This window comes from Sceloporus occidentalis, unplaced genomic scaffold (assembly GCF_023333645.1).
Source record: "Sceloporus occidentalis isolate IW3139 unplaced genomic scaffold, rSceOcc1.0.p SCAF_437, whole genome shotgun sequence".
In the NCBI taxonomy this organism is placed as follows: Eukaryota; Metazoa; Chordata; class Lepidosauria; order Squamata; family Phrynosomatidae; genus Sceloporus; species Sceloporus occidentalis.
The window spans coordinates 146,505-163,233 of NW_028317417.1; the positions used below are offsets into that span (position 1 = coordinate 146,505).

Here is a 16,729-nt window from a genome sequence, read left to right on the forward strand (position 1 = left end):
GCTCTCGCTTTCTTATTTTCCTTATATTACTCTGACCACAGGATTTTTTTTTTCAAGTGTTCTTCCTAATCCACCACTGAAAAATGTATAATATAAACCGATTTCATTTTTATTTTGTGTAAAATAAATTAAAAAAAAATAATATTTTTTTTATTTGAAGGTATTTATTGCTGGAAGGACAGTTAAGATCCGGAATTCACCATTAAGCTTGTAGATTTCGTTTCTAGCTTCAGACAAAGGGTTTGATGCTTTAAATGCAGGCAGGCACCGAAATGGTTAATCAAATTGTGTAACGCATATAGTGAATATTTAAGCTTTACGTCATCGGTAACAATACTTATATCTCTGCCAGCATGAGCTCATAGTTTACATAAAGGATAAAGAAGTCTGTTCAGAATGAAGTCATTTTCCTGACTGGTAGTGCCCAATAAAAGTGCCAAGATGTCGGGGACCTCGTACTTCTCAGGGAAACGGTATAAGGAGTTCCGTGTCGGCATAAATTATTAGGCGATGAGATCATGGCTCCCTGCAACTTACACTTGTATATGTGCATTTATATGAGAGAGATGAGAGAAGAGACAGAATGGAAAGGAGAGAAGAGAAAGAATGGAAAGGAGAGAAGAGAAGAGAGAGTGGAAAGGAGAGAAGAGAAGAGAAAGAATGGAAAGGAGAGAAGAGAAGAGAAAGAATGGAAAGGAGAGACGAGAAGAGAAAGAATGGAAAGGAGAGACGAGAAGAGAGAGTGGAAAGGAGAGAAGAGAAGAGAGAGTGGAAAGGAGAGAAGAGAAGAGAGAGTGGAAAGGAGAGAAGAGAAGAGAGAACAAAATGGAAAGGAGAGAAGAAAAGAGAGAAAAGAGAATGGAAAGGAGAGAAGAGAATGGAAAAGAGAATGAAGAGGAGAGGAGAGAAGAGAATGGAAAAGAGAGCAAAAAGAATGGAGAGAAGAGAGAAAGGAAAGGAGATAAGAGAAGGTCATTCAATAGGCAGCTTGCTAGCTATTGGTAGGTTCTATAATACCCCTGTGTGACCCCTACGTCTTTTTTTAAAGCCCTGCCTTAATTCCGTAACTTGCACCGTGGATTCCGTAGCCCGATTACAAAAGAGAATGAAAAAAAAACGTAAAAACACTTAAAATTCACAAAAAAAGTGTACATTAAGACACCCGGGTAGCAGAAGAGGGCTCTGCTCAAGAGCTTACAATCTAGCGTGCGGTACGCATGGAGCCGCACGTAGTGTATGAAAGCTTCCTGAACGAGTTTTCCCATCACAGGCGCGACTCCAGCCGAACGCCATTTAGGAAGCGCGAGAAGCAGCAGACTGTTTATCCCACAACAAGAGGCTTTCCTGGCAGCGACGGAGGCACAGACGCAGAAATAACAGAAAAAAAGCCTTTCCGAGACGCGGCGGCGGCAGGCGCTCCATCCTGTATCCCACCTCTCTAATGTGACTCACAGTATCCTCAGCCGGTTACCTTACTGTGCGATAAAGAAAGGAGTTCTACAGGCTTGTGGAGCCCCGAGCCATGATACACGCCACCGCTGGAAGGCGGATTTAAAGGGAAACACACATAATAAGACAGAGGGTAAACCTACCAAACGCGGTCGCTGCTATAATACACATCTCTCCTGCCTACAGACAGCACAGCATGCGCGGCCACCGGGGACAGACGCAAGGGAGATGAATCATGTTATCGCGCCTCGCTGTGTTATACCGCCGGCCCGTGAAGGAAACCAAATATAACTTCCTTGTGTTGCTCGCGCTGCATTTTGCCTTAAACTCCGCCGATACCAAGCCGAGCACCGCATGCCCAACGTCTACATCTTAACTATACTCCGAAAGCTAAAGAAACTCACAGCTAAAATGCCGGAAAACAGGTTCCATTGTAAAAATATATGTGTTAAAGGTGCTGTTCCACCTACTCTTCGGAATTGAACACCTTCCCTCTGTTATATTTTTTGTCGGGAACAGTTATTAGTCATGTGATACAAACATAAGCACAGAAAAGCCGACGTCGGAACAGAAAAGGCGTTCTTTTTTTAATATTAAGCAACAAGGTCCCTAAAGGGGGCATGAATCGGACACTTCAAGAGGAATCTTGGCTTGCTTTGTTGGTCTTTGTGCGTCTCGCTCCGTCTCTCCGCAGCTCTATAAATCCAGATGTCTCTCGGCATCGCAATCAAAGGCTTTGGAACAGGTGAATGAATGGAACCTCATCTGCACGGAGATCACGGCGATGAAAGAAAAGTCAAATTATGGAATCATTTACAGTGAAATAAGAGACCGTAAAGCGATGAAACGGAAGATCCGAGTAAGGAAGCGTTGCTCCGATGGCATGTACGGCTACGAGCGAGCTTTGCTTTGAAACGGAAACAATGGGCCATTGTCGCAGCGCATTATGCCCGACGTGTAACAGTTCTTAGCGGAAATAATATTTCAGGTTGTCACGGTATGGAATGCTAAGCTGCATCTCCTGACAGGGAAGCATGTGAGATAAATGGATTCTAGAAAAAAAAAATCCAGAGTACCCCAGAGTGTCGGAGGATATCTCAGAACGCGGATCGTGTATTCTACCCAACGGTCAATTTTCATGTCCATGGGCTCGTTCCGCTAAGTTCTTCCAGGCATTGGCTATTTCTAACGGGATTTCGGGATCGACTGAAACGTGCACAGGTGGAATAACCTAAGGACCGGCGGTGACTGGTCTACCTGTGCGGGTTTTCATAAATTGTGAATACAGCAAAAGGCCAAACACACCATGAGCACACCAGTACTGAGTGGACGGTCCGTGAGAAAGGATCCATCCAGAGGAGAAAGTCTGCCTTCAAGTGTTTTATTCCATAGGATCAGAACGAGGAAAATTCTGCTGATGACCCAAGTTTTTCAAGACCATTGGTTGTTGGCCAAAGTATCAGGCGGCCAACGTAAGCTAGGTAAGGACTGGGTACAGCTCAAGAAGAATACAGTCCATGAAAACCTGTACATACAATGTGACAGGCAGAAAACGGCTAACGTTTTGAGCTGCCATGAGGCGGCCCTTCCAATAACTTTCTGGCTCATTCAAATGCAGAACCGCTTGGAACTTCAACTCACACCGGAGTAGAGACAACCTGTGGACATTCTCAACGGAGCTTCCGTGAGACCAGCAGGACCCACAGTATCCATTCTCCTGGGAAGTACTAATCTAATACAGTCTAGTTGGCCAATAAATGTAGCATCTTAGCCAGGATTGTTGGGATTCAAAGAACGAAAACGCCAAATAAATCGCTAAAACATACATATCAGGGTTATGGAAAGAGATGGTAGGACAAGTACCAGCGCGTGGCCTCATCATGCCCTGGCACGTATTCTCCACCGAGCCCTTTTCTCTGCTACAAAAGTCAAAAGCACATCTCAGCAGCTCTGGAACTCGGGATAATACTTGTGAAAGATTAACATGAACACCAGCAGGACTGTCCTGATCCAGTCGTGACAGTTGGCACCTACTGGAAAAAAAAACTCTCAGCAAAGAACGCTCCAGGGATTCATTCCTGTGCCGCGTCGGAGACAACAGAGAGCCCCGTTCCCTCATACATTTTACAGGCTTGATTTTCCTTTTCTTTCGCAGTAGACAGAACCTGGTAACGGTAATAGGAACAGACAGCTCTCCCCGGCGTTTAGAAGGCAGGGGAGCTCAGATAAGAATAATCCTGTTGCTATGGAGGAATATAAAATGGTGGCTGCGCGTACGTCCTTTGCCATGGTGCGGCGTTCTTTCGAGTTTAAAATTCACTTAGACAATGCCGGGCTTTCTCTACCAGAAATCTATTTATAAAAGTGGGTCGGGAACAATTCGGTCAGGAACGTACAATAAAAAAAAATAAAAAAAAAAATAAAAAAAAAGGATAAAGAAAAAAAAAAAACCACTTGGAAAAGCCTGGCAGCGGCACATGCCCATCCATGTACAGTACACAAGTAACACGCTATAAACACGTGCTTCTTCGTGGAGTCTCTGTTTTGCAAACAGCAAAGAGCTTGCCATCTGGACGCTCCGCGCAACACCCAGAAGTCACGAAGCTTTTTTTTTTTTGCGGAAAACGATATAGGACCAGGGGTGGTTGATATGTTCCTCCAGCATAGCGGTCGCTGGTCGATCACACTCGGCCAGAAATAATCTAGAACCATTGCAGACACAGACTGAGGGAACCCACGTTCCACAGTCGTAATAGAACATGGATACCTAGCGCTGGTGCTCTAATATAGATTCCATTGCCCTTTAAGTCCTGGTCGCCGTTGTCCTCTCCCAAGTGTACCCTGAAGAATTCCATCTATGATTCTGGTGTGACCAAGTAAATTCATTCCAGCAGCCGAAAGGGTTAATTTACAACCTGTGGATTCTATCAACTAAAGCAGGTTAAATATTGAGATTTGCACAACGAAGCTGTAAAGAAGATCAATAAAAACCCGCGGGAACGAGCGTCTTTTTGTGCCGGTGATACCGCGTTGGCTGGGAGGCAGATATGGGTCAGCACGGCGGGGAGCGACTGTCTTAGCAGCTCTTCATCGAAGTCGGAATGCATTATGTCAAGGAGAGAAATCAATTACTGATGATTACCGCTTAACTCCTCCATTAACATCCTCCCCGGAGCAAGCTGCCTGCGATGGAATCCAGCGAGCTTCCCGCTGATCTAATGGCTTTCCGCAGGGATCTAGGTTTCCATCGGCGCTGAAAATTAATTTGGGAAATAAGGAACCCACTCGGTCCTTCACTGGCCTGAAGCACTCGAGCCGTAATTCCGCAGAGCACAGGCTGAGGCCGACTTTTATACCTGGTAGCCATCGCCTGCGGTGTTCAGGGCTTGCATCCACTGCCCTTTCTAGGTTTAGTGAATAAGCCCCTCTGCGGCATTCACAGACCTGCGTCCATATGTTGTCACCCAACGTTGACAAGATTAACTCAACGCAGAGAATGAGCGTCCTGGAGGAGATCCCACAGAAACAGCTGTGATCAATTAACCCTTTACGTTCTGCCTGCGCATGAATGCTACATTACATAGGTCTGCATTATGGAATTATATTTTAAAATAAGAACCGGAGCCGTTCGCCGCTGCGAGACTAAGGTCTATGATGGTGAAAAGAGGTCCAGCAACTAGAGTTTCAAAGTTCCTCTTCTTCCTCCATGAAGCGTAGGCACGTGAGCCCATCATACGGATGCCTTATATCTTTCATAGCTGGCTCTTATCCAAAATGTACATTTTTTTTTTTAACCCTTTGGGTCACAGGCTGTTTAAATTATGAGCAGAGGTCAGGGCAGGCAAAATGATCCTCCAAATTATTTGCTTAAAAAAAGTCTTTTGATCTATACATTTGACAGGCAACTTGGTCAGCACAATGTTTAGGTCTGATAATATGCTGTACCGGGGGCCGTCCCACATGGTATGTTAAGCAAAGACACCTTAGCAGATCCGTCACTTTTGTTCTTTCATCTAATGATTTCATCGCACGGAAACATTTAATAAGCTTTTCCGTTTCCATGGTAACAACCTATCAGCGCCTGCTTTTGAGTCACATGACAATTAAGTGTTCCTGGCAAGAACGCTGCATAGGCGTGAACGTTTCATGACTGAAGAATTATTTCTGGGAAGGGTTTAGGTGCTAAAAGTACCAGGAATTGGGTTTAACGCTGCAAGAAAAGTGCTAAATTCCGCAGCGAAGGCGGATCAGCGCTTTAAAGAACAGCCACGCGATTGCTTCAAACAACCCGAAAACAGTTCCCGTTTAAGATGAAAGATCACGGCCATTTTAATAGGGAAGCCATCACCATTCTGCATTCTTTACATAACTTCCCTCTTTTTTAACCCTTTCAGTGACAGGGCTATTGCACTTCCTAGAGACTTTCTCCTGGGTGACCTTTTATTTGCACGCCATCAGTTTTTTCAAGGCTGCATATCATCAGCATTTCGACACTAAATTCCACAGAGGAGGAGTCTAAATCAGGGGTGTCCAACCTGCGGCCCTCCAGCTGCTGCAGGACTACATCGCTCATAATGCTCTTTCAGCTAAGGGGCTGGCTGAGAAGTATGGAAGATGTAGTCCCGCAGCAGCTGGAGGGCCGCAGGTTGGACACCCCTGGTGTAAATAGTGATTGGGCTGTAGGGTCCCCTAAGCTAGTTTCTTAATATTACAACATTTTTATTAAGACAAACTCAAATTAGCAAATCTACCCGCCATCACTGACATCTGGGGATAGGAGTGTTCTATATGGGTAACTTAACCCTTTGAGAGCCAGGGGGATAACACTTCATCGGTATGTGTGTATAATTATATATTTGCATGCCACGCTATGACAATCCAATATATTCGTAACAATCTTTCCATAAACAAACAATAACAATGACGATTAGAATACTTTTCTGTATAACAAACACACTTGGACATATGTACAAAACGTGTATTAAACCTGATCGCAAGCATTCTATACAGGTGGGACGAAATGCCTCTAGGCCAAGAATCAGGCCAGGGACAAAATCAGTGATTGTATTAACTGTGTTCAAGCAGGGATTCCGTCCAGTGCTCGGGAAGTTGAATAAAGCCTCTATTGTTATGAGATCGGTGTGAAAGAACAGGCGTGTAAACCTAGAGCCCACGACCCTGAGAATCTGGCACTGTACCCAGAGGACGAGACGCATTTTGGGACTTTTAGATAAGGTATGTGAAACATTGTTGCTATTTTGCGGAATCCGGTGAGAATGATTCCCCGGCGTTTTTCATTTCCTGTCGTGTGAACAGGGGGCGGCTGTTAGATGGAAGTTTGGAGATTTGATCGGAGGCTCAGCAGTCTTCCAATATATCAGATTTGCTCATCTGAAGAAGAAGAAAAAAAAAAACACCTCGCCTTATACCCGAGGCCATCTTTCATTCAGACCTCAGATCCGCAGCATCGCCGCACACCCGAGCAAGCTAGGGGTCGACAAATTCGGTTTGGATCTAGGAGCTTTTTTTTTTTCTTCAATCATGTTTTGATTTTTATATATTACCCAACCCGGGTTTGTTGAACCTTGCCATACACTGACATGCATTTACACACTCTAACACTATACAGTAACAGACACACACAAACATCTAATGCTCACAAACACACTCCAGTAATACACACTAACACTATATACATACACACTATATACATATATGTATATATACACACTAACACTATATGCTGACATACACACATGCTAATCCTGTACTGTAACAAACACAATACACTAATACACACACTATATGCCATACACACTCATGCAAATGCTGTACTGTAACATAACCACCATACACACTGGCTAACACTACATATATACAAATACACACTCTAACCCTATGGACACATACATAATGACACTGGCACTATCCATTTACACACATACACACTGACTCCATAGCATATACACACTCACAGACTGACTCTATAGTGTACACACACATACTCACTTCAGCACTATACAGATACACACTGACTCTATAGCATACAAACTCACATACTTACTCCAGCACTATACATATACACACTGACTCTGGCACTATCCATTTAAACACATACACACTGATCCTATAGCATATACACACTCACAGACTAACTACATCACTATACATATACACACACTCACATACTGACTCCAGCACTATACATATACACACTGACTGTGTATCACACACACTCACATACACTGCTCCCCCTTCTCACCTGCCACACCGCTGCCTATCTTCTTCCATTCAGCATGAGTGACGTGAGGTACCCAGCATGGTTCTGTAGCGTGTATTATGTGACCCCACATGTGCCGAGCCCTGGACTAAAGGCTCCTACACGCTCTCTCACGTTCCTCCTATCAGGGAAGATGGTGCGCCTGGCCCATTTGCGGAAGTAGCTGGACAACGGAGCTCATACAGGAGTTATACACATTTTGTTATAAAATACACGGGGCTTTCCGTTTATATCGTTAAAAGTGAACGCGACTGCAAGCCGAGCTATAAATTCTTACTTATCTTACTTTCCACGTTTTATTACTTTATGGAACCGGCTGACTATCGCTTTACAGGCGAGCAATAATGATATTAACCCCCGCATTGTCCTCCAGCAAGAAGAAAGTTTATCCAGGCGCTGTAAGTTCAGTGATTACGGTCTTCGTATTCCCTGCCACAATGAAGGTATTTATCCCCTACCCGACTATCCGGATTCCTTGCACGCCACCTGCACGTTGGCCTGCAACGCACAGAGGTCACCGAGCGCTTCCTGGAATCCTGTCAATCAAAACTTGTGTGATAATCCCCATATACAACCCTCCCGTCTAAACACCCGTCACGAGAACGGACTCTGGACCCTGCTGGTAATTGCTGTTTATTCTAATGCACAGTTCTCATAACTCTCATGTAAACATATTATTAAATGTAGACGTATATATTATATACACATACACACGCAAGCACGCACGCTCTTCCCATTAGGTTTTATAAGGCGCTATCCTCATAATCTTTCAGAAATTCAGCATGATCGGGCAGGCACAGAGGTGCTGTGTATGGTCTACGAGAGGGTGTATTTGACACCTGACAAAAAGTAAAAGAAAAACAGGGCAGGAACTGATCTTACGTAGAAATCGGATACTTGACAGCAGATAGGAACATCCAGGCCAATCTAACGCACACCTAGGTCTTCACTCATACACCTAGGTCTTCATTCATACACACTAGGTCTTCACTCTTACACACTAGGTCTTCACTCTTACACACTAGGTCTTCACTCAGCTCTGATGAATGACTATCCCAGGGCTTCCGGGTTTCCTCATCTGTTAAACCAGCGTTTATCACAGCTGTCAGACATCCATTCCGCCTCTCTAATGCTTCCACTGGGATGCTAGTGAATGTACCTAGTCCTACTACCTTTTGTTACACCTTGTCTCCCAGCAGTAGGCATAGAGGAGCTCTGGAGTGGCATTTTTTTTTTTTTAAACTAAATAGTAGAAAAGGTGAGATTCCATCCACAGACACTTGCTGACTTCCCAACACAATAAAGACTATGTCATAGAAACAGTGTCTGATTAGATGGCGACATACACCATACGAAACTATCCCAGCACTCTGGAGAAGAAAGAGTCCTTCCAACGGAGAGCCATCTTTCCGTGCCATTCCTGAAACATTTCAGTCCTTATGAAATCATTAAAAAAAAATAGATCATTTTGAATGAGCGACTCTGTTATTAGAGCGCGCATGTTATATATTTCCCAGCTGGCAGCAAGAATAATGTCAGGCAGGAGCCAGGAGAGCTTCCCGAAGCTAAACAACCCAAGTGAGTCCAAGAGGAATGAACTGAACCAGCTACTTTGTGCAGAAGATCTCTGCCTGGAAAAATGGCCAGCACTGGTCCCCACTACTACCCAACCGGTGCTATGAGCAGAGACGGGAAAGGAGCGCAGGACGCCAATAGAGACATCCAATGTTTAACCCTCGCACTGAATCATGAAATAGAGTTTAATCAGGAGTCAAACTTTTTTGTGAAAGCGTTGTTCATCCTTCTCGGACACGGCGGTTTTATGCATACAATTCTGGTGCAAGGTGCAGTCACCGTGGCAACCAAAGCAATGTTTCTGGTGTCCAATCTTTACCACCTTGCACCAGAGCTGTGCTTTTCCTAAGGGTTAAAAAAGCAGCGACTCTTTAGATCGAGAGAACCGCGTGTGCCAGACTCTAAAGACTCTCATTACACATACACCCAGTACTGGACTCAACCCAGCTCCAAAGAGCAAACACTCTGCGCCAACTGTAAATATTAACCTTGCACTGGGGCAACGATCAATGCGGGCTTCGCGTTGACTGCGTTTACACGGGAGACGCTGGGGGAATGTGTCATCGTGTAATAAACACGAGCGCTTTCACTGATTCACCATCACTATCCCATCAGGGTTGCGTTCTGCGGTTAGCCAGCCATTACGCACCTTAGTACATCAGCTGAACAACCTAGCATGGGGACTGGCGAGGATCCTCTGCGCTGGCAGATGCCCACCATACGCGATACCCCTTTAAATCCATCTTGCATTATGCAATCAAAGGCGCATCTGCATACAACCATTGAATATTACTATAAGCACCAACAGAGACAGAAGTGCGGTACAAAGGGGGAAGTAAAGACCATCAGCAGGTGCTGAGTACATCCTTCCTCAATCTGTATTAAGACCCCCCCACACACCACAAATTAGAAAGAGGATTGGGGGCCAGGCGTGGTCCCTAGGTAGGGATTTTCATATAAAGGCATGATTTCTGATCACACAAGAAAAATTGTTGCACAGCAAATGCCATTTTTCGCCACTTTAGGTAAGGCATATGGTCCCCAAATCCAATGGGTCCGTAACAATAATATATAACACATAATACAGAATACAGACAAACAATTTCTGTTGATTAGTAAAGATTCAGTGGAAAAAATCAAGATCATCTACTTTTATTAGCAAAGATCTCCATGTCATTAAAAGTTAACCTAAAAAAACCCCATAAATCGAATGAAGTTGGGTTAAAAGTATTTATGTTCTTGACATGCCTGGAAATCTCATAAACTGTCTCCTTCACATGGTTATTTTGCTGAGAACTTCAAACAAGAATCACCAGGGAAACCCTGATGACAAAGCAAGCGCCGCACACACTTACCATTCAGGCCATTTGGGATGCTTCTGTGGTGGGGTGGGGTGGAGAGGTCATCGGCTGATCTTCTTATAGTTCCAGCTTTGTTCTCCAATGGTTTGGGGTGAGGAGGATGATGATGATGATTGTGGTCAGGACTCCCTACACTCCCAGTGCTGGAGGTGCTACTCCCATCACCTACATCCCTGGTGCCAGATCCCCCATTCAAATTGGTCAAACTGGTCTGGCTGTCTATGGAACTCCTAGACCCAGGTGCATTCCTCTCCTCGTCCATCATAAGGACTATCTCCTTGAGTTCCAGGTTGTCCCTCAGGAGGGACTCCTGCTTCATCTCCAGCTCCTTCAGCTTCTGCTGATAAACTGCAACCTCCTTCCACAAGACACTGGCAGTGTGTCTACCAAACCTCTGCCATTCCCTGGACAACTTCTTGCCCTTTTGCCTGTCATCATCCAGAAAGCAGCAGAGTTCCCTCAGCTCCTGGTTATCATCCTGAAGTTTTTGGTTGACCTCCTTCAAGCCCCTGATCTCGTGCAGATGGACCTGCAGCCTCCTGTTCACATCTTTCATCAGATTCCCGTGTTCCACCATCAGATTAATCTTCTCCGTCTCCACTTTCCTCAACCTCTTCACAATGTCCTCCTTGCTCCATCTCAGCAGCTCCTCATCAGAGATCTTGCCGAGATCTTCCACAGACCCTCCTAGGGAATGTTTGGCCATATTAGTAAAGGGTCACAAGAAGAGGGGTGTAGATGACCAAAAAAAATCCAAAATCTCCCCTCAACTACACCTTCCAAACATCCCTTCGCTATAAAATAAAACGAGCGATGTTCCAAAAGCCAACGGGTAAAGGCTCATTCATTGCTGACAGGTCCTCATGTCCCAGGAACTTGTGCAGAACAGACACGAGAAGGTCCCATGGAGTTTCCCCTCCCCTCTATTAATATATTTACGGCTATTTGCCCTTCTCATGTGCAGAATATGTCCGGTTTGCATATAATCCCCGCGCGAAGCCGCACCAACGATTCGCTCCCTCCGGTGTCTCTGACACATCTGAGCCTCTCTGTGTGTGTGTGAGAGGGAGAGATTTTTTTTTTCTATATCCCTCTCAACAAGCTTTATTGAAAACGACACAACACAGAGGTTTGAACAATGCTCACTCTCTCAAACTAGGTCAACGTTCAGTTCTAGTTACAAAAACAATAACTACAGCTAACAAAAGCAAAATACACCCGGGGAGGAAAAGGGTGGCCGCCACATAGTAAGCGAGCTGGCGCCTGTGAGATGATGGCTGAGTGTTGTGGGGGTTGCCGGCTTTTAAGACCACACGCAATGAAATCAGGATTTCCACTGATTGTTTCCTTTACGGGTTTGCGCCAAGAACTGGGGAGATGAAATCTTCTTCACTTCATTACAATTCCCGCTGGGTTTCTGTTATCCTTTTGTACTGCGCTACAGAACATATTGAGTCATACAATATACTATAAAAGATTCCTATGAACAGGTTAGATGCTGCAAAGCGGAAAGTCTTGAGCTGCTGTACGCGCGCCCATTGGGGTACTTCTCGTCATCCAAGGGGTTCGTTTCTAAAAACAGAATGGTTTTTGGGTTTTTATCAACAGATTAAGTGGCTGTTTAGGACCCCCCACTGACACGGAGCCCCCTTTACAAAGTGAAGGGGAGAGACCTATGGAGGGCTGACACAGATTCCATAAATATATATTACTATAATGTATTTTATTTAAACCAAATTTGTAATTATTTAATTGTGATAAAGACAGGACCGCAATAATCAATTTGGCTTAGAACCCCCAAAAACCTAAAGCCGCCTCTAACTATGGGGCACTTACTAAACAAAAACACCATTAGCAGTATTTTGTGATAAATCAGTTAAACAGGGTGGGAATAGTTTGAGAAAACGCTCTTCTGGACTATTGTGTTCATTTATGGTCATTGTCAGAGACGGTTTTACTAAAATGTTGGGAAATTGGGGCTGTAAATTCCTGAATAGCCCCTGCGTGAAGGGTGAGAAGATAAATCTAGAAGTCTTTTGTTGGAGTTGAATTGGTTTTCAGTTGGGGGTGTCCTGCTTAGTGCGACCCCCACCGAGCAGCGAAATCTTCCCATTCACATTCTGCTTCTGTTCCCACCTATTCAAGGACTGACCAAAACTCCCACCCGATGAAGTCCAGGTTTATAGTCCCTTTCAATGAAGGTCACATCATTAAACCCTTCAAATGTCCAAATTTATGAGGGCCAATTCCTCTGTGGGACCCAAATCCTTCTGTCCTTAATTCCTACCATGTTGTCGCTCTTGTCTGAGGGGTGAGAATGTGGAGTGTTTATAGAGCCAGCGCTGGAGCTGACTGGTGATCATACCTGAGATCTTTTGGGCACCAGCTAGCCAGAGCCTACCATATTGGGACACGGCCAGGAGGACTACCTGCTGATGTCGCAAGCAAAGGGTCCAGGTGTCAACCCAGAGGACCGGAGAAGCCGCGTTTCCCCTGGAGTCTCGGGGCGAAACCCAGAGAGTTCCCAGGTATGCTGGTGGTGAGCATATCACATGTGAATAGCAGGGGCACCTAGCTGTGAGGGGCATATGGGGGCTCCTACAGAATCCCCTATGCATGTGCAAAAGGGGCACAATGGAAATATAGAGCGACCTCTCAGCTATCACATATCATATGTCATAATACTCATCAGGTAGGCTGATGTCATCGGTAGGAATTGTTAATGACATCAATGGGAGGAGCCAACCTCATCGTGGGCAGGGCTAGCCTTGAACACTTTGTATTTGAATAGGGCTGGATTGGGGCACGTCAAAAAAAACCACTCCCGCGACACCGAGATTTCAGGCCGTGACCCGGAGAAGCGGCAAACCGGAGAGTTCCCAAGTAGGGCAATAAATAAATGTTAAAAATATGAAGCTCATAGCCGCGCCTTTTCCCACTCTGAAAAAAAGTGTCCCTTTTTGGGCTGATTTGTTGAAAGATATGTTAATATAAAATAATCCAGTAAGGAGAGCTCTACGGCCTTTATCCAAAACATCTGAAAATAATATATGTTCCTCATTAAGTTTTTATGGCTTGTGGTGATGTTTAGCTGCACTAACGCAATTTCTTAAGTGCTGGCTCGGAGAATAGCAATTCCAAATGTCAAGTTATTCTACGGAAATTACTGCCGTCCTGCAGAGAAACTCTATATTTACAGCGAGAAAGCGCATAAACCTAAAAAAGCATACACATTCAGATTCCCGGGTTGCTGCTGGAATAATAATGACCAATAAGTACACAAAACAAAGGGAGGATTCAGCGCATACCCAGCGAACGCCTATCTGCGAAATAAATATTGGGGATCCCGTCACACTATATGGCCGAGTCTTGCTTAGCCGGCCACTACGTCAAAGTACCCCAAGGTTAACTCAGGAGAACTCTGGTGTTTGGATTCAGAGTTTGGGTATTATTTAGAATGATGTAAGTGTACATTTTATATGAAAATTCCATTGTGGTCCCTGTGTTACTCTCTGCAGTCATGTCGTGGTGAGTCTGCCCCCTAGTGGAAAACCCACAGATTGGCATCTCTCTAAGATAATATAAATTGTGTCAATCTAGCTTTTATTATTATTATTATTATTATTATTATTATTATTATTATTATTATTATTATGTATTGTTTTATACAGCTGGTCAGTTCCACTTATAAATTATTATAACGAGCCACGGAAGCGATTTCAGAGAAACCACAATTTCAGAGAAAGAGGCGCAGTAAACCTGATGGGACCTTGCGGTAGAGTGACCATATTTCTCCTCTTAAATGAGTCCTACCCTGCAAGAAGCGTACTTTTAAAGGAGTCACTTTTGTGCATTTGGGAGTTATGTAGAGAAAGTGATTCAGGTCCTAACATTAGAAAATGGCTGTATCCAGGGCAGGCCCACCAGGATACCGGGAAATTTCCCGGTGGGCCGGCAAACTAACATTGAAAACAGCCGCTGAGCGGCTGCGAGCGGGATTGGAAGCCTCCTCCGGCGCCAGGGGCGGGCTGGGCAGGGGGACAATTGCCCCCCCCAGGCCGCCCGAAATCTAGCAATCTGACGGCCGCATAGTGATGGGAGGAGCGTGAGGGGTGAAAGCTCCGCCCCCTCGCACTCAGACTGCTGGAGCACCGGATGACGGGTCAGTGACTTCCTGTCAGCATAGAAAACGGCGGCCTGCATCTACCAGAGGACGGAGGTCAGGATGAAAAAGCCCCCAAGTGGAAGAAGTAGAAGGTCAGTAAACGAATTTAATTTTTGAACAAACTGTATAATATTTTTTATGTAAAAGCCTTATGCCACTCTGCCTCCCTGATATGCCTTAAACCCTCCTATATGCCACTCTGCCTCCCTGATATGCCTTATACCCTCCTATATGCCACTCTGCCTCCCTGATATGCCTTATACCCTCCTATATGCCACTCTGCCTCCCTGATATGCCTTATACCCTCCTATATGCCACTCTGCCTCCAGATATGCCTTATACCCCCTATATGCCACTCTGTCCCATGATATGCCTTTTAACCACCTAAATGCCAGAGTGGCATATAGGGGTATAAGGCATTTCTGGAGGCAGAGTGGCATATAGGGGCTACAAGGCATTTCTGGAGGCAGAGTGGCATATAGGGGGTTAAAATGCTCATACAATGAGCAAAAATGCTTAAATATATAATTTCCATATTCCTAATATATAACTTAATAGGGATATTCAATGGCATTTAAAGTGGTAGATACACATTTAAGACATTCAACCCATTTAACACAAAGTAGATATTTTTTTAATTGGTTTAACGATGGTTCGGAGGAAAGTCTCAAAGGTCAGAAGTCTTAATAAAGAGACTGTCCCCTAAAAAGAGGGACACCTGGCCCCCATCAGCAACAGGTTTATGTTAGTACAAGGGCCGAAAACTCAAATTCCATCCACCCCATTGTCAATGTAGATCACGATCTGGAGAGAAATCCACCTGGTGGCATCCAATTAATCCTGTTTTCAATGAAAATGAAAGCGGCGGTTTTCTTTCTTTACCTTGGGGATGATTCCGGTTTCTCTGTTTCGGTTCAACAAACCCCTCTGTGTTATCCCGTAGGTTCTAGAACGGGCTGGCGCTGACTTGTAGGAATGCGGGAGGTTAGATGACATAATGGTGTTTGTCCTTTAAAGAGATGGGACATTAAGATAAGCTAAATGCCTGTGTTTAACACGGCCATTGTCTCTAAGAAGCGGCGAATAAAGGATTTCCTTAAAGAGATTGATCTGTAAGGTGAAACTCAGCGATTGCAATAGATAGACTATTCATAGGTAAAGTGTGGATTACCACCAAAAGATACACCTGAAAAGAACGGAGAAATGCCAGGAGGTGGACTTTCACAGGGAATGAGTGATTTTAAAGAGGAACTCCAAATATTTGCTTTTTTTTATTGTAAAATACTGTTTTTTTAATGAAATTCCATTGTTGCGACTTGCGACTACCATAGTTGTTTCCTTCAGAATCTGGATCTTGTGTAAAGGGAATGCTTTGGGCATGGACGTTTTGCGCTGCGGTCGCCGACCACTGTTTTAGGGGATGATTACTGTTGTACAGCGCTGCAGAATACGATGGCGCTATATAAAACAATAAATAATAACAATAATACATTGTTTACCTTGATGCAGTACTACGCGTCTGATCTGAAACTAAAAAGTACATATCCTACTACACCATGTTAAACAAGGAAAGTATTGTTATTAAGAAAACAAAATAATAATAATAATAATAATAAATACATGGTTTTCAGGCTGGGTTGAATTCTGCTTTTATCTCGGATGTGATGATTGCGCTTTGTGTAATGGATACATTGTGTTCCACGATCTGATGTGTTGTGCTTGCTGTGGTTAGCGGGAATTAGGTGTTGGCTTATTCAATAAACGTGTCATGTTTATTGGGGCCAAAACCGGCCCGGATAATCCTGTAACGCCAAGAGCGCTACAAAACATTGTGGCCAATTCAGCGTTTTGCTCGAGCCTTTTCCTATCATCCTCATAACTAAACAAACGATGGGTTTT

General features: G+C 44.4%; 1 protein-coding gene across 1 annotated transcript in view; it reads right to left on the reverse strand.

Moving 5' to 3' along the window:
- The window catches only part of LOC149272582 (coiled-coil domain-containing protein 85C), a 47,623-nt gene extending 36,252 nt beyond the window's left edge, over positions 1-11,371 (reverse strand). The window contains exon 1 of the mRNA XM_089506927.1: positions 10,660-11,371. Within this exon, the coding sequence (XP_089363053.1) occupies positions 10,660-11,371 (712 nt within the window). The remainder of the gene's footprint in view (positions 1-10,659) is intronic.
- Positions 11,372-16,729: the final 5,358 nt, after the last annotated feature.